Genomic DNA, 19506 nt, shown 5'->3' on the forward strand with positions numbered 1-19506 from the left:
GTTAGCTTTTAGAGTTCTTCGGGAGGGAATAATTACAAATGCATTAACCGTATAATTTAATTGCGCACTACAGTACTTGAAATATAAACACCCTTCCTTATCCCTCGGTCAAGATTTTTTGAATGAGTATATTTTCATGAATAATAGCATGATAGAAAGCTAAACTTATAAATAAGGAGGTAGATATGTATTTTCGTTGCATTTTATCAATGGAGAAGTATTTTTCTTGCGTTTCGTTACTTAAGATCAGTGGAGGAAGCCAGTTCAGAACTTCTTCCCCCAGCATTATCTGGTCAGCCAATTTCAAGCCACATACTCTCTCTTCTCCAACCTGTAATAGAAAACTCATTTGTAATTTATGTATACACTATGTACAATAATGATGTTTTGATAAACTTTAATATTTAATATTTCTATACTATATTTACCTGATGTTCATATTACTTCTCCAGAAGCTCAGTTTATCAAAGTTTTCCCCCAAGATTTAATGAAAATTTTTTTCATTTTCTTTCCTTTCACTAGACATATCTATCTATCTATATACCAAGGCACTTCCCCAATTTTGGGGGGTAGCCGACATCAAACAAATGAAAAAAAGAAACAAAGGGGACTTTTCCTCTCTACAATCCTCCTAGCCTAACGAGGAACTCAACCAAGTTCGGTTGGTACTGCTAGGGTGCCACAGCCCACCCTCCCTCGTTATCCACCACAGATGAAGCTTCATGATAAAGTAATGAAACACACTAGTAGTTGATAGCAAGAAACAATGTGTCATAGAATTTGATTCTTTTTTTGAAGTCCAAAGTATTCTGTATCCCTTGACCAGTCAGTGGGCAGAAGGGTGGACATGTATATGAACATCAGGTGAGTATAGAAATAAAAAAAAAATATATCAAAATTCTATTTATTTCTATAGGTCAAAATAAAATTAATAAGTATAAAACAGTTCAAATTTTAGACTCAACACTAAGCATCTTGCTTTTCCAACTAGAGTTGTAGCTTAGATAATAATAATAATAATGGAAACCACCTCAAAGTATAGTTAAAAAATGGGATTCCAGGTTAAATTTCAAACAATATTTGAAATATCGAAAAAAGAAGAAAACTATACTTTCGTTGAACTAAAAAATTTAAGTCAATATTACCGGCTGCCACTATAGGACCTACGGTTTGGTAATCTCAATAATTGAGCCATAATTCTTCAAGATAATGTCCATGGAACACAAACATGGTATGCTATTGAACTGCAGCTCAAGATTCTTCCCATAGAAAGATTTTAGCAAAAATTAAAACCCTAATCTTCAATGCTTTCATAAGATTTGGATCCAATTCTTGATGCGAGTCTGGGACCAATCTTTTAACTAGAAATACCATTGCATTTTTTGACAAGATAGGAAAGGTGTTTCCCCTATTTCATTTATGAATAAATTTTATAGATTTTAAGATGGTACAGTATATGAGTTATCCAGTAATATGATATTCATCATAATATATGTTATGTTCTTGAATACTGTAATACATTTTTACTAGACGATGAATTGGTTAATTAATTACTCTATGATTGTCAATTCTACATACAAACATAATCCAAGGCACTTCCCCAAATTTTAGGGGGTAGCTGAAATCAACAAATGAAACAAAACAAAAAGGGGACCTCTACTCTGTACGTTCCTCCCAGCCTGACGAGGGAATCAACCGAGTTTGGCTGGTACTGCTAGGGTGCCACAGCCCAGCCTCCTCCGTTATCCCCAACAGATGAAGCTTCATAACGCTGAATCCCCTACCGCTGCTACCGCCACGGTCATCTAAGGCACCGGAGGAAGCAGCAGGGCCTAACGGAACTGCGTCACAATCGCTCGCCATTCATTCCTATTTCTAGCACGCTCTCTTGCCTCTCTCACATTTATCCTACTACAGTTTATACAAAACTATTAAAGCAACCTTATCAGAAATACCAGTATAAGTTACAGAAAAAATGTGAAGTATCACTCTACCTTGAGACTGAATAATTTTGAAACTAGAAGATCTCTCAAATAAAACAAATTTCCTTCCTCTTCCTCTTGCTGTCGTACGTCTAGCAGAGCAGTCAGAATCCCTTTCATCTGGCAAAAAATAAAATAATTAAAACAAAATCTAGAATAATTGAATTTTAATAATAAAATTTATTTCTATACTCTAGTCTTGGGTAGTGCTATAGCCTCTGTACCACGGTCTTCCACCCTCTTGGGTTAGAGTTCTCTTACTTGAGGGTACACTGTTTAATCTTATTTCTCTTCCTCTTGCTTTGTGAAAGTTTTTATAGTTTATATTAGGATTATTTATTATCATGTTACTGTTCTTAAAATATTTTATTTTTACTTAATTTCTTTCCTCATTGGGCTATTTTCCCTGTTGGGGCCCCTGGGCTTATAGCATTCTGCTTTTCCAACGAGGGTTGTAGCTTAGCAAGTAATAATAATAATAATACTCACCTGATGTTCATATTGCAGTTATTCTTCATCGCACTACAAATACTGTATCTAATTCCTACTTGTGATAAGTTTTCATTGTGCATTAAGATTTATTCCCTGATGGATTTGTTAGCATTCCTGAACAGGGACACTTCTGTGTTTTGAATAACCATTATGAGCGGTACTAAACTTACACAGTTTCCTTTACGGAAAGTATGTTTCAAATTCGAATGCTAATGGAATTGGATTTTAGTTCAAGGGGAAATCCACAGAAGACTAGGCTAGTTGTTTATTATGAAGTTGATGATGATACGATAAATACTTTCTTACCCAGCCAAATTTTGTTAGTGATGAGCCTTTAAAGCTCTTATTTGACTTCCTTTGGTAATTTAAGAAGGCCAGCCAGTCTTCACTTGTAGGCAGTAAAGTCCGACTTATCTAGCCAGTTATATACACTAACCTGACTTCCATAGTTAAGTCTAGTGGTCCATAGTATTTCATTCAGAAAGGGTTCAGAGTTACAATACTCTCGTAAACCTCAATTCTCGTTTACTTTACATCCTTCAACTGCTAAATTCTTGCATTTCCACATTCTTAGGAACTCTTTTAGACATCCAGATTGCAAGGCTAAGGACTAAGGTGGTGGTCTGGATCATTATATCTCTCCTCTCGCTAAAATAAGTGCCCTTAAGCAACTTCAATTTTTATCTGTGGAGGGCGTTTCATATCGTAGGATTCTCTTAGCTGTTCAATGATGTAGGTGATGTGTCGGCTAAAGCTGATTGATTATATCACGTTCAGGACGACAGTGCGTTTCGTTTGCTTACAAGTTAGGCCTCTGGCTCATCCCGGGTTTAACTTAGTCGAGTACGGGAAATGTTAATACTACGGCAGATGATGATGTTGATGGTACTGGTTCACCAGAAGGCAATGTTGATGATGCCTTTACTGCCTCTTCACCAGTAGGACTTTTTTTTTTTAATCTTTGGAAAGAACTTGCTGATCAAGATTCTTTTATTTTGGTCTTTCAATTTGTCAAATACCTGTCGCATAAGTAGCGTAGCACCTGTGAATTGCTAGTAACAATAATGGACTGATCCAATTGGGATTCATATTTATTTTCTTTGTCTTTCAATTCACGTGACATTCTCAAGACCTTGACAATTTTTTTGGCTCAGAATTGTCATTGTTGTCATCTTCTCTCAACAGCGTGAGGAGCTTTTCTACATCCTCCTTCGTTAACTCTTCCCGATGCCTCTCTTTATGTTCAACATCACCTTCCTCCAACAAGTCTGCCATTCGATTGTTACATTGTTGTCTTGCCATTTTTAAAATTTTTTCAACTTGCTCATCTATTGCTGGAGAATCAGTAATATTGTTAGCAGCTTCAGACTAAAGATTCTTCCCACAGACATTGACTGTTTTGGTTTGCAGTTCATCTACTGCTCCATAAACGAACACAATGGCATCAGCTACCATAAAATACTTCCAGCAATCCATATATTCATATTTGGTTTATCTACAGACATTTGTATCATCACCTGTAGAGGGTAGATGAAATAGCAGGTATACCAACCCGCCAGACCCACGATTGATATGATCACTCGGAAGGACTAATAACACTATAATAAACATAACGTAGGGTAAAATAAGATAGGAAGGCGTGCTGGATGATAATAATAATAATATAGTTATACATCAATTGTAAAACAAACGAGGGAGCGAACACGAGACAGGAGAAATCAAGCCTGACGGCGCTGGGAGTAGGCAGGGCTACCAACATAACATAGGGCCACTGGGAGTAGGCAGGGCTACCAACATAACATAGGGTCAGTGAAGTGCTAACAAAATGAAAACTAATATGTAATATCTGACTCATGAAAGCCCCTCGAGCTAATGCAAGCAAACGAATGACGTTAAAATGATAAGCAAGTCCGTGGCGTGCGAACGTAAATAATCCAAGTAATAGTATGTGAAATAAAACGCCGAAGGCGATCAGGCATGCCAACCTACCGAAAATACGCACACGTATATGTAATAACTGTTATCATAAAAACCAGGCAATAAAAATGAATGCGGTGTGTGAACCGTGGAAATCCGTAAGGTTCATAACGAGAAACAATCAGTATGGAGGACTTATTGAAAATCGTTAAGAACGAACGAAAGAGAGAGAGAGAAGGGAGCCGAGCCCACGAGAGACCCACGAAAGGTCGTGAATAATAAAGCTGAATAATATAAACAAAAGGGGGCAAGGCCCCCTCCAAAATCTCAAAACTCATAGATCTGGTACTTAACTTAGATGGAGGGACAGTGGAGTCCGACATCTTGAGGTAAATGCAGAAAAAAACCAGTGAAATTCACACACAAGGTAAAATACGGATATCAAATAGCGTTCTAAAAAAGGAGTGACGTCACTGGCGTGGGATTGCTAGTAGTAGTGGGATGTTGAACGGCACCTCGCTGTTCGGGGATTTTGACAGGAGATATCTAAATGGTGCGAGGCCTCTGGTTGTGATTTATCACGCCCCAGTATTATATCGACACCTTATATAGGTGAGCGAGCTGGGTTCAACCTGGCATCCCTATGCAATTTTTTCTCTGGTAATATATAGCAGTTATATACCTTAGAAATAGTGCTAGAGGAGCATTTCACTGGGCGACACGGGTCGGAGCCCAGAAATAGATTTTTCCTTCGTCAAAATCCCTTTTATAAAGTACTCTGTACAATAACAATACTCTATTATCAAACATTTATGTTAAGTAGAATTACTGTGTATGTACACACTATCAACTAAATTTGAGTAAATAATAAGGTGTAAGGGTAACCTAGAATAGAAAATAAATTAACATTATTTTAAGAATAAAATTTTAAATTGTCATACTCACCTAATTATCATTTTGCTTTTTCCTCCGGAAGCTTGGTCAAGTTGAAGTTACCTATTAAAAATTAAAAATAAAATATTACCCATTTTCTTTCCTTCCATTATAGTAATGCTTCCAGTAAACAATGGGACTAACAGCGTCTACCGACAATAACTTGCTGTACATGTACAGTACCGTCTTCTTCAGTCTGATCTTCTTCTTCGTCTGTATCTTTTCCCACTTTTATGTGGGGTCAATGTTTCTGACCAGCTTTCTCCATTTACCTCTGTCCCACACTTAATCACCAGTGAATGTAGGACTACATTAGGGGTCTGCATTGAGCCTAGTGCTACACAATATGACATCATCAGCAAAAAGCATACACCAAGGAGACTGATCTCTAATACCTTCTTCAGTCCGATAGTCAAAAATATTCCATATCCTTTTGATGCCACTAGTTAGTGGGGAGGAGAGTGGGCATGTATATGGGCATCAGGTGAGTATAGTAATAAGAAATTTTATTGCAAAAATTCTGTTTATTTCTATGAATGTCTCATGGTGTTCATATTGCCGACTCTCCCATTCTAGTGGTGGTGGGTAGCCAGTTAAAGAAATAGATGGGCATTAAGTTTCCCATAATCAATTAAGTAATGTCCTAGACTTACCTTTACTCTAGGTTTATGTCACTCAAACTCCAAATTAATTTTTCTAAACACTAATACCATGACTTAACTAGTCATTTATATAACAGGAATCTTAAATACCTGATCGGTAACGTCTCTGCCTGGTGATCGCCAGATGGGGGTTCGAGTCCCGCTCATACATGTTAGTTTCTTTAGTGTCTGCAACCTTACCATTCTTGTGAGCTAAGGATAGGGGGTTTGGGGGAGCCTAAAGGTCTATTTGCTAAGTCATCAGCAGCCATTGCCTGGCCTTCCCTGATCCCAGCTTGGGTAGAGAGGGGGCTTGGGCATTGATCATATGTATATGTGGTCAGTCTCTAGGGCATTGTCCTGCTTGCTAGGGCAATGTCACTGTCCCTTGCCTCTGCCATTTATGAGAGGCCTTTAAAAACCTTTAAAATTACATGTATAATTTACGAAATTAAATTCAAAAGTTTACTAGACCACAACCCCAAAACATATATCTACAAATCAAATTAATTTTATCAGACTCGATCCTCAGAAACCACTGCAAGCCCTAAACGTATACCAAGACTCTTTGAAATAATGTTAAGCGAATACATACTTGGTATGCCATTGAACTGCCTCCAAAACCTTTTCAAAAGAGATTTTAGAATTTTTTTTAGATGTAGTGGTAATTCCTATATCATGATTCCTAATCTTAAAATCGTCCATTAAATTTGATGCAATTCCTTTGAGATTCATGACCAAACAGTAATACTGAAGGACATTGCCTTCTTGAATAAAGGTCAAAATTGTATAAATAATACCACAAAACAAATTAGACACATTACTTCTAATGTCAATAGATTTGTCAAAATAACATTGAACATCTTTTACCGGTCAAGGAAAACTATCCCTTGAACTAACAACAAACAGTTCCTTTGGTAAAGAAAGAATATAAAGTAATTATGGTAAATCTTTTGGTCTTATAATAAATAAATCTATTGGTCTTAAATTACCTTATTAGTCAAATTATCTTTTAAGCTCTGAAAACACCAGCCTTCTTAAAAAATATTTTTGTAATTCATAAAGTTATTTTCTGAAGCCTCTGGTAGAGGGTTCCCTCAGGAAGGTGGTCTTGCAAATTTCTACAAGGAAGGACTCCCTCAGGGATAGTAGCTCCTTGAGAATACTTCCTCCTCCATTTGTAGGGTAGCAGAACTATTGGACGGATATCCTTACTCCCTTGCCAGTAAACCCGAAAGTTTTGGTCTTGGGCCAAGGCTCGTTCCTGGACAAGTTGGCTTCATAGCCAGTCACCTTCGCTTTAAGCGACACGCTTGTGATGGCAACCCTTCAGGTCAATTCCTGGATGGACCACTGATCCGATACAGTTGGCTACCTGGCAGACAATGAAGATCTGTCCATAGATGAAGAATTCTTCAAAGACATCATTATATCCAGAGCCATGACTGTTGAGTTTCTGGCACATAATGCTGCCAGACTGTGGGCCAACTGGGTCATAAAATGACGACACTATTATCTCTAAGTTCATGAAGTAGGTGCATTATAATTTTATCTTTGACCTATCTCTTTCCTTCATTGGCATCCCGTCTTCTACAGTGTGGGAATCATCAATATGAACATCAGGATGTTCACAGGAATAAAACAGTATTTTGATAATAAAATTTGTTACTTCTATAATCACCTAATATTCATATGCAAGACCACCTTCCTCCCCAGAAATTTGTGATGTCAAGGAATAGGGAATAATTTTGACAAAGAAGTCCTGGTGCTCTTTGCCTTTAACCGATATAGTGTTTTATTACTCTATTATCTGGGCATATTTCTATTGAAAGCAAAGAAAATGGAAAATCTTTTATCAAAAGTGTAGGGGGTAAACATCAATTAACAGCTTCTGTGCTTCAAAATACGATTTGATTCCCCAATACGGCATAACGAGATATTTTCTACACACTTTACAAGGTTTTGAGGGCATATTGTGTTTAGACACATTGCCACAGTATTATGAACATCTAGTTAAATATAGAAATAAAAAATTTTATTATCAAAATTCTGTTTTGGATGCTGTCTTAACACTGTATGTTTGCAGAGGCTAGACATTATTACGCCCATAATTTGGAGTAACCTAACCTGGGCTAAACAAGGTCACCCCTATACTGTATGCCCTTTGACCTTTTCCAAACTTTTCTTAGAGCTATTAACGTACTGGTACGTTTCACAAAACTCATCCCTTTACCCCCATGGACGTACCGGTATGTCCTTGCAAAAAACTGCTATTTACATTTTTTTTGCATATTTTTGATAATTTTTTGAGAAACTTCAGGCATTTTCCAAGAGAATGAGACCAACCTGACCTCTCTATGATGAAAATTAAGGCTGTTAGAGCTATTTGAAAAAAATATACTGCAAAATGTGCTTGAAAAAAAATAACCCCTGGGGATTAAGGGTTGGAAAGTTCCAAATAGCCTGGGGGTAAAAGGGTTAATGCAAACAGAGACAAGATTACAGCGTTCCTTTCAAAATCATAGAATATAATTTGTTGATATTCTATAATTTTTTTATAGTATGTACAGTAATAGAGTAATTAGTTACCTGCGCTAACTTCATAGCAATTATTATAGATCCAATGGGAGCCTTTTGAAGATAGCCATAATTAGCCCGCTCTTCCCAAACATACACATCAGCCTTTGGGAGTCTTCTGGCAACAGACACCATCTGATGAAAATAAATATGAACTAGACTCAGTAATATAAAAAATATAATAAAATATATTAATAGCCACTGATCTTTTAAATCATCATGTTTGTCTATTATACTTTATAAACAAAAATCTAGATTTCAAACATGAATTTTATAACATATAGACACCTTTAAAACAAGTGTTTCAGGCATACAAACATCTAATTTGTATTCAGGATTAAATGGCCAAGTTGGTTTAAACAAGAAGCATTTTAACTCGTACCTTGTTAAAATGCATAAAACCCAATAAGTGAACAAGACGTACCTAACAAAGTACTGTACTGCCTCATCTTCACCTACTACCCCAATTTGCTAGTCATACATCGGAATTAACGGGAGGTTAGGTAACATCAACCAAAGCAAAAGGACTCATAACTATCCTCATAAGCTAATTGCTGCTTTATCAGGGTCAACAAAAAACCTAAACAACACACTACATTGTTTTCATATAATTCACTCACTGTTTTGTAGTGTATTATTTCTAAGATTCTTCTCTGATGATCATATTGCTTCTTCCCATTTTCCTTCTCTTCAATAAAGGAAAGAACATTTTAGCGGTAAGTGGTAACTGACGCACCAGTCTTTGTCTCTTCAGTTTCTTCAGTCGTGTGGTACTGATTACTAGGGATTGAGATGTCTACCGCTGGTTTTCTCAATTACTGCAGTGCGCACGGGAAATGTTTCTGGAAGTTCATTATCCCTTGGCGCACCATGTCACAGGCAATACGTACTGTGATTTGAATAACTTTTGTGAAAAGTGCATAACTCATGTGAAAGTAGAAGGCCCTCAACTTAAACATTCAGAGATACAAACACAAATCCAATTGAAATTGTAAATCTCAGATATTGTATCTAAATTTCATTATGAAATACTGTACTGTAATAAAATGTTATTTTGATTATAAAATAAATTTTTGAATATACTTACCCGGTGATTATATAGCTGCAACTCTGTTGCTCGACAGACAACTCTACGGAAAAACTCGCCAGCGATCGCTACACAGGTTGCGGGTGTGCCCAACAGCGCCATCTGTCGACCAGATACTCAGCTCTCAATGTAAACAAAGACTCAATTTTCTCCTCGTCCCACTGCGTCTCTATTGGGGAGGAAGGGAGGGTCATTTAATTTATAATCACCGGGTAAGTATATTCAAAAATTTATTTTATAATCAAAATAACATTTTTCAATATTTAACTTAGCCGGTGATTATATAGCTGATTCACACCCAGGATGGTGGGTAGAGACCAGTAATAAATGTTTACACTTTTATGAGCTAAGAGTTTTTTATTTCATTTTAGAAGTTATCAAAATAACAAAAACAAAATAAATAGGTACCTGGTAAGGAAGTCGATTTGAACAATTACTCTGCCTTTTAAGTACGTCTTCCTTACGGAGCCTCGCGATCCTCTTAGGATGCTGATCGACCCCTAGGATCTGAAGTATCAAGGGTTGCAACCCATACAACAGGACCTCATCAAACCCCTAATCTAGGCGCTCTCAAGAAATGACTTTGACCACCCGCCAAATCAACCAGGATGCGAAAGGCTTCTTAGCCTTCCGGACAACCCATAAAAAAACAACATTTCAAGAGACAGATTAAAAGGATAAGGAATTAGGGAATTGTAGTGGTTGAGCCCTCACCCACTACTGCACTCGCTGCTACGAATGGTCCCAGAGTGTAGCAGTTCTTGTAAAGAGACTGGACATCTTTCAAGTAAAATGACGCGAACACTGACTTGCTTCTCCAATAGGTTGCGTCCATTATACTTTGCAGAGATATATTTTGCTTAAAGGCCACGGAAGTTGCTACAGCTCTAACTTCGTGCGTCTTCACCTTAAGCAAAGTTCGGTCTTCCTCACTCAGATGTGAATGAGCCTCTCGTATTATCAATCTGATAAAGTCTGACCAAGCATTCTTTGACATAGGCAAGGATGGTTTTTCCGGACAACCCTTCGAAACCTTGTGACATGTTTCTTATGCGAAAAGCCTTCGGATGACGAGGAGAAACAACGTCTCTCTCGTCTTATGGTAGGGGAGATCTTGGTAAGATACACCCGATACCATAGAGGGAAAACGTCTGTTCGTTGATCAAGGCCTCTCGAACCCATAAGTCGTTTGACATTACTTCTCCCCTGGGCTTGGGAGCATGCAAGAGGTCCCGGACTAGGTGAACGACAGGCACGAACAGATGAACCCTCGGACGCAACACTGTAACACTTTGCGCATATCACTTTATCACTTCGATTTTCTGTTTTGCACTTATTTCACTGAAATCGAAACTTTTACTGATTTCTACCTGAAACACGCAATTCTACCCTTCATTAAAAGGTAGTAATTGCGAAATCAGTCGTATAATGCAAGCTCATTAATACCAGCAAAAAACAGAAAACATTTTAAGATAAAAAAATCAGTGGCTGGGAAAGAGACTAAACACTAGTTCATATAACTACGTTTTCAATCTCTCACCGCACATAGCCTGGGGACGAGAATAAAAAACTAAAAACGTTTTATCCTTCCTCCCTGTACAGCGACTAGGGACGAGAGTAACTCGAGAACAACGTTACCCGCTTGAACGGAAAGTTTTCTCTCCTCTCTCTTCCTCCGTCTCTATCTCTCTCTCTCTTTCTCTCTTGATTTCGCACCTAAGAGAAGAGCCCAATTATATTTCGTCAAAAAAAACATGTTATTTGACTAAAGGAAAAAACTGAAAGGTTTTTCAAATAAAAAGTTCCTTTAAAATAGAATTTAAAACATTTAAGCTAAGAAAGAATGAACAAAACGTCAGAATCGATTTACTCTTACTGCAAAGTGAAACCGTGATACACTCTCTCTCTATCGTAACGATAGAGCGCATGTTGAACATCCTGAACGTCAACAACTGCGTAGCATAAATAAACTAAACGTTAGTTCATCTTTGAAAACAGTACGAAGACTATCAAAGAAATTCTTTCATAAAATATTACATTTAAAAAGTTTTAAATCCTTAGCTCTTTAAAAGCTAATTACGATATAAAGGGCTCAACGTTGATTAACTTCGGTTTCCAAGTTAGGACCGCCTACTCTCAGGAAAGGTCGCATATAAACAAAACATTAAAATTTATTTTTATATGTTTATAATAAATGGAAAGTTAATCGAAGAGGCCTAATAAAGGCGGAGAGATATAAAATATATAGAGGAAAATCTATAACGTGATAAGATAATTACTAAAAGCCTAAACACACTTCCGTCTAAGGGAAGGGTCGGCCATTTAAAAGTGAAAGAAAGTCCATACTCTCTTTGTCACCATAATTAAATCTATCCAAAACGAGTTCAAGATTTAAGATGAAGATAAAACACCTGCATAGCGAAAGCTCAAAACTAGAATATAGTACTTCACCAAATAGATGTGAAAAACTCCAGTTTAGCAACAGCGAGTAAAGTACGTCTTGTCGACACCTCGACAGAGAGAAAATTGAGTCTTTGTTTACATTGAGAGCTGGGTATCTGGTCGACAGATGGCGCTGTTGGGCACACCCGCAACCTGTGTAGCGATCGCTGGCGACTTTTTCCGTAGAGTTGTCTGTCGAGCAACAGAGTTGCAGCTATATAATCACCGGCTAAGTTAAATATTGAAAAACATTATTATATAAATGAATGCACTAAGCAAGACAACATTTGCAATATGAAACAGAAATATTTATTGACTTTTGCAGCTGAAATTCGTAGGTATGTTAGTGAGGTGGAGGCTATCCTAGACCAGAATTTAACAAAATTTGACTGACAAACAGCTTTTTGAATCCTATTAAGTTTGCAATTTGTGGACTTTCTTTATGTTTCAAACGCTCCCAGTCAAGTTAACAGAGCAAATGCTAAAAGAAACTCACTATTAATTAAGGGGAAAAGCCAAGGAAGCCATGGTTAGCGGATTGTAGTGGGGATGACGACAATAACGACATGCGTCCACCTTTAAACAATTCAGATAATTCTCCTGAATTACCATAAAGCTTGCTAGGATACACCGTTCATTCTGGTCATCCAACGTGAGCACTAACAACCTCTCCACCTCAATCATGAGACCACTGAGTTGTTTCATAAGAATGGTTAAATTCTTAGGGGGAGATCCTTTCACATGCTCAAGGATGTAATATCTATCACTGATAATAGTCATAACTGTATATCGACTAAGGCCTAACTTACAACTATGTTTGTAGGGGTCTCCCCCTTTTTGTTTCACTTCCCTATGTCCACTTTAATTTCCATCGTAATGGCTTTTCTTTTCTTGGATGTACTGACATCAGTAGAGTCTGCCTTAAGCTTTCCAGACATGATGCAAAGAAAAAAAGGCAAAAAAATCTCCCAAAAAGAGCCACACCAAAATCACAAACATGTACCGTAAGCTAAGATGCTGAACAGATGCTAAAGTGACGTGTAACACGCTACTATATGGTCAGGCGACGGCGTTAGCTGCTCAATGCATTGCCGATTAGTTTGTTTTATCAACAAACAAAACAATGTTATTCGAATCTGAGCTATGCAGATTCTTTAGATACCTCATGGGAGCCTGTTTGTAACAACAAATTGTCGTAACCTGAAGACCTCATATATGTATACCGAATCACAATGGTTTGCTACTAACTGAACCAGATTTCAAAGTTAAAAGTAACAACATTCCTAAAAAATAAACAAACCTTCACAAACGAATCAACTACTCTTACCTACACATGTAGCAATTCTAGGAGATGTACCCAATTAATAGTTAAATAGCAAACCACAAAGAAACACGCTAAACATCACAGGGGTGACTCCAAATAACCACTATGAAATGGTTGATGATGAGTGCCTTGTAAATACCTAATTGAATTTTCTACTTCAGTTCTTGGCTACTATTTCGAGAAATTGGACTTGGATATACGTTACTTTACGTGAACACTTATAAAAATAAAAAGAAAATGTATGGTTTCCAAAATCCTTTTGGGAAACTCCTAGTACGAGTTCCTACTGGCATAATAAAAAATGTCTGTTGAGTATAATGTGACAGATGAGTTTAAGAACTAGATGTGCCCTTGGTGGGCAAGAGGCATAGGCCATATTGAAAGGAAGAAAACAGGAAATTCTTGGTTATTGGGGTAACGTAGATATTGAATCAGCTTCAGGGATAAACAATATGAACATTACGGGAGATTCTTAGAAATATAAAAATAACAGACCCCTGATTTCAGTGAAATTATTAAAAACTTGAATAAATATTAATTACCTTATTATAGAGTTTGGGGGCATCAAGTCGTTGACTTTTAGAGAGCAATTCTTCATATCCTACATCTACTAGAACACCACGTCGATCTAATAAAGTCCACGATAAACCACCAATCATAACATCTAATGCCAGCAAAGTTTCCATTTCCTGAAATTAAGAGATATTTAATTTAAAATTGCAATTTCATGGTAGCAACACTAAATCAACTTTATTTGGCCTGTTTATGGGGACATTCAATTTTACATTTATTAATTTTTCTTTTGTTAAGGTTGAATATCATTTTGAAAAATACACAAACACCATTTTCTTCTAAGCTTAAATTCTGGGCGCAAATAATAGCTTATATGAGAACATTTTTAAGATCACAAAAATTCAAATGCTGAAGGCCTCTTCACAGTATTCTTCCTATCAAATATTTTAAATAAAAAAAGAACAGAACAAATTCTAAATATGTTCATAGATATTTTGAAACAACGAAACTATTAGGAATAGTCCTTTTTCTTTTTTTTTTAAAGATTGCCCGGCCCTTACGGCCAGGCACGAGCTCTTGTACACTTTCAGCCCCGTAGCGGAACAGTCCAACGGATGAATACACATGAAAATAGGATATTTTCCCAATAAATGAATGATTATTAGGTATATTCATAACTTCAATAGTCATTGTTGCCAATTGGACAAGACTAATCGAGTAACTTCAGGGAAAAATAAATAAATAAACAACCTATTAAATATTTCAGATTGTATATATCTTTAGAAATGAGTACGAAGCCTACCTTCTAATATGAACTTAAAAAAACCACTGGCCACATACAAATCATTTCCTAGAGTTCTGGTGAGGATCCACCTGGTCTCCCCACCATGAGATTCAAAGAGAAATCAATTTTTGAGATCTCTAAGTCTGATATATCTAATCAGTAAGTGCCTAACAGAATGGTTGGCACCATGCAGTCATCAAAAACTTATGTGTTAAACGAATGCCCAATTCATATTTAAAAGAACAGTTTCTCACCTTCTAGGAATATAGTCATATTTCCATGGAGATATATCACTTGTGATCTCCATCTTACTTTGATCCACAGAATTCCAATGATGTTGCCAAATATCATCAAGAGATCTTTTGATATTAAGCAAGACGTCATTATTTCCCACCCTCTAGGAATATGGTCATGTTTCCAGGGAGATATATCACTTGCGATCTCCATCTTACTCTGATCCACAGAATTCCAATGATGTTGCCAAATATCATCAAGAGATCTTTTTTTACATTAAGCAAGAAGTCATTACACAAAAGTGGATACATGTAAGATTATCTACTGCCACTTTTGCTAGTCAGTGCATCTGTTCATTTCATAACACACCCACATGAGGTGGAACCTTACAAAATTGAATTTCCTTCCTTACAGTGCTACAAATATACTGCTACTATAAAATTTCTAAAACTATAGTTGGCTAGATTAAGAAATAAATGACTGGAAGACAATTTTTGCATCACTAAAAATGGTAAAATTACTCTTAATATTTTTTCCAGTAGAAGTCAGAACACCATACTGCTATGATGTAGAGATACATGATGCTAAAGAGAGTGCACAATTACAATTAAATGTATTGTTGTGCACCCCAAATCCAATTGGAGCTATACTTGAATTTGAATTTAGTATCCAAATGTTGTTCTACATTTTCCAAGAAGGTAGACAACATGTCTTGATTTATCATGTTGCTTTTAAAACCAGTGAAATATTCAAAGGAGGAGACTTCTGGAAGTCTTCCAGGAGAGGTTACCGATACTTTTTAAAGAGAGTACCTCACTCTTGGAAAGATATAACATATTCAGCAGATGTCTCACTATGAAATCAATGAGGCTTAAGGGACATAGAGCAAGCCTCATAGTAAGAAATGGCACTCTTTAATAGTAATTTGAAATGCCAGTCACTTAGGAGGCCTCTGTAACCTATACCAGTATCTAATCATAGAAGACTGGCAATAGAAGTTCAGAGACCACTCATCTGCATCAACTAACAGACTTGTGATGGGGTTGACCTAAAAGTACCAGTAGCTTCAGTAGCTAATCCAATCAGATGACAGCAAGGTGAAATGGAATCTAAACTCTTCAATTTGGTAGCAGAAGCTAAAGAATATATTTCACATCTATATGAAGGTTTAGATAACATAAGGGCTTTACTCAGTCTTAGAAGTCTGACAATGTATGGGTTAATGACTTAAAAATATATAAAATCCCTAAATATTTACTTTCATCTTCTTAAGATGTAAGATCTAAGTTAACTTTCTGTCAAAGGTTAAGCCTCTAAAATTGCGTATGTTATACACAGGCAATAAATTGACCTTTTATATACATGCCCAGGTCTGGGTGTATCCCACGAATGATAGAAATGAAAGAAAATTGTTCTACTTGTTGAAAACTTAAAGCCATTCAAATCTGCCTGTCTCATGATACTACTGATCCCGAGTTGAAGTTTCCTTTCAATTAATGCCATTCTTGGTCATGCAAATGAAAAATAGAAGTCATCCACGAAGTGTGTATGACAAGAGAAAAATTTCCATTTATTGCTAGGGCAAATATAGCGATGCTAAAGCCACTGCCTTATCGAATTCCTTCCTGAAAATGTCCCAGACCATTTTGTGATTTTGAAAAAAGGCTTATTATAAATATGATTGTTTTGAAATTAAAAAAAAATTAGATTTGGGATTTAAAATGATATTTTCATGATAAAATAAATTTTTGAATATACTTACCCGCTGGTTATATAAAAGAGCTGAAGTCCCTGACGCCAGGGCAGAAAATTCAAATCTCGTGCTATCGAAGATACGCCAGGTGTACCAACAGCACCCTAGTGGTAGAACAGGTGGAACTACACACCAACTCCAGTTCTTCCAGGCCTCATAGCCATACCATAGGTAGTCTCTAGAGGGGAGGAGGGAGGGTGTTAAATTTATATAACCAGCGGGTAAGTATATTCAAAAATTTATTTTATTATGAAAATATCATTTTTAAATATAAAACTTACCCGCTGGTTATATAAAAGAGCTGATTGACACCCCTTGGTGGCGGGTCAGAGACAGCTACATACAGAAAATTCACTTAAGGGTTACATACAATAAACTTAAGCAGTTCTCACCTGATAAGGAAGCTGACAGCAATGATACTCTGCCTCATTTCGTCCGCTATCCTTAAGAGATCCAGTAATCCACTCGGGCTGAAAATCTCTAGGAGCTGTCAAACGGTACAAACACCTATAACATGACAGGACTTCAACCAATACCCTTGTTCCGGGTGCACTCAAGGAACAAATTGACCACCTAGCCAAATCAAAGATTGCAGAAGACTGACGCCCAATCTCCACAAACAACCATAACAAACGAGTTCCAAGAGATAGAAAAGGGGTATTAGGAAAAAAGGGAACGTAGTGGTAGATCATTCACCTACTATCGCATTAGCCGCTATAAAAGGACCCAACGTAAAAAAGTCCTCATAGCGAGTCTGAACATTCTTCAAATAATGGGATGCAAAAACAGACTTACTTCTCCAAAATGTTGTATCCATCAGACTTTGCAGAGAACGGTTCTGTTTAAAGGCCACTGAAGTAGCTACCGCTCTGACTTCATGTGTCTTGACTTTGAGGAGCCTCTGATCCGACTCATCACACTGAGCATGAGCTTCTCGAATCAACAATCTAACGAAAAAAGACAAGGCATTCTTGGACATGGGCATCGAGGGTTTCCGAACTGCACACCACAGAGCGTCTGAGTTACCTCTCAGATTCTTAGTTCTGTCCACATAAAACCGTAGAGCTCTAACTGGACAGAGAACCCTTTCCAATTCATCGCCAGCCAAATCAGAAAGGTTAGAAATCTCGAAGGATTTGGGCCATGGTCGAGAAGGGTTTTCGTTCTTGGCCAGAAACCCCAGTTGCAAAGAACAAATGGCTTTCCCATTCCGAAAACCAATGTTCTTGCTTAAAGCGTGAACTTCACTAACTCTTTTCGCAGTGGCGAGGGTAACTAGAAAAAGGGTTTTCAAGGTTAAGTCCTTAAATGAAGCCGAGTGTAAAGGCTCAAATCTGTCACTCATGAGAAATTTAAGGACAACATCCAAATTCCAGGCGATGGGAGCCGTTTGAATCTTCTTGGTCGTATCAAAAGACCTAAGTAAATCTCGTAGATCTTTATTATCAGGAAGGTCTAGGTTCCTGTGTCGAAAAACCGTCGCCAACATACTCCTGTAACCTTTAATAGTCGATGACGAGAAGTTATGTTTAGCTTTAAGGTCCAAGAAAAAATCTGCTATTTGGGAAAGCGATGTACTGGAAGAGGAAATCGCGTTAGTTCTACACCATTCCCTGAACAACTCCCACTTGGACTGATACACCTTGATGGTTGAAGACCTTCTTGCCCTTGCAATTGCCTTGGCTGCTTTCTTCGAAAATCCTCTAGCTCTAGCGAGTTTTTCGATAGTCTGAAGGCAGTCAGACGTAGAGCTCGGAGGTTTTGATGGTTTCGGGCCAAGTGAGGTTGTCTGAGAAGATCGGGTCTCATGGGAAGGCTTCTCGGGACATCCACCATCCATTCCAGTACCTCTGGAAACCAGCTCCTTGACGGCCAGAACGGAGCTATCAGTGTCATTCTGGTCTCCTCGTGTGAAACGAACTTCTGAATCACTTTGTAAAGGATCTTGAACGGAGGGAAAGCATAAACCTCCATGTGTGACCAGTTCATCAGAAAAGCGTCTATGTGTAAAGCTTCGGGGTCTGGAACCGGAGAGCAGTAACACTCTAGCCGTTTGGTCTTCGCGGTGGCAAAGAGATCCACGAGAGGTCGACCCCATAACCGCCACAGACTCTTGCAGATGTCCAGGTGCAGAATCCATTCTGTGGAGAGAACCTGACCTTTCCTGCTGAGTCTGTCTGCGCTCACATTGTTGACCCCCTGGATGAACCGCGTCAAAAGAGTCACCTTCCTTTCCTCCGCCCAGATGAGGAGCAGTCTTGCAATCTCGAACAGAGGCCAAGAGTGGGTCCCGCCTTGTTTCGCAATATAGGCCAGAGCTGTCGTGCTGTCCGAATTGACTTGGACTACCTTGCCCCTGATCTGCTTTTCAAAGCTGATGAGAGCCAGATGAATAGCTAAAAGCTCTTTTTGATTGATGTGGAGAGAGGTTTGCTCCACCGTCCAAGTCCCCGAAAGTTCCTGCTTCTCTAGAGTGGCTCCCCACCCCGAGTTGGAGGCGTCGCAACACAACACGAGGTTTGGGTTCCTCTGAAGTAAAGACAAGCCTTCTTTCAGTCTGGGCTCGTTGTTCCACCATTGAAGATGAGACTTGATGGAAGTCGAGATGGGAATGCAATCCCTGTCGAGGCTGTCCCCTTTCTTCCAATGGCGGTTGAGATGAAACTGAAGAGGACGCAAGAACAACTTCCCCAGGGTCACGAACTTCTCTAACGACGAGAGAGTCCCCAGAAGACTCATCCAATCTCTGACGGAGCAAAGATCTCTCTTCAGGAACGTTTGTACTTTTAGGAGGGCTGCTTGGATTCTCACCGACGACGGAAAAGCC

At 38.0% G+C, this 19506-nt stretch overlaps 1 protein-coding gene across 4 annotated transcripts in view; it reads right to left on the reverse strand.

Annotated features, from left to right (window-relative positions):
- Positions 1-43: 43 nt before the first annotated feature.
- Positions 44-19506, reverse strand: part of LOC137655811 (transcription elongation factor, mitochondrial) — a 40041-nt gene continuing 20578 nt past the window's right edge. For 3 of the 4 annotated variants that reach the window (XM_068389972.1, XM_068389969.1, XM_068389970.1), the window contains exons 4-7: positions 13938-14084; positions 8555-8677; positions 1995-2102; positions 44-331 (exon numbers count right to left, since the gene is read on the reverse strand). In XM_068389972.1, coding sequence (XP_068246073.1) covers positions 98-331; positions 1995-2102; positions 8555-8677; positions 13938-14084 — 612 coding nt within the window. In that variant the 3' untranslated portion in view covers positions 44-97. The remainder of the gene's footprint in view (positions 332-1994; positions 2103-8554; positions 8678-13937; positions 14085-19506) is intronic. The other variant, XM_068389973.1, reaches the window with a different exon arrangement.

The sequence above is a fragment of the Palaemon carinicauda genome, chromosome 16 (genome assembly GCF_036898095.1).
Source record: "Palaemon carinicauda isolate YSFRI2023 chromosome 16, ASM3689809v2, whole genome shotgun sequence".
NCBI lineage: Eukaryota > Metazoa > Arthropoda > Malacostraca > Decapoda > Palaemonidae > Palaemon > Palaemon carinicauda.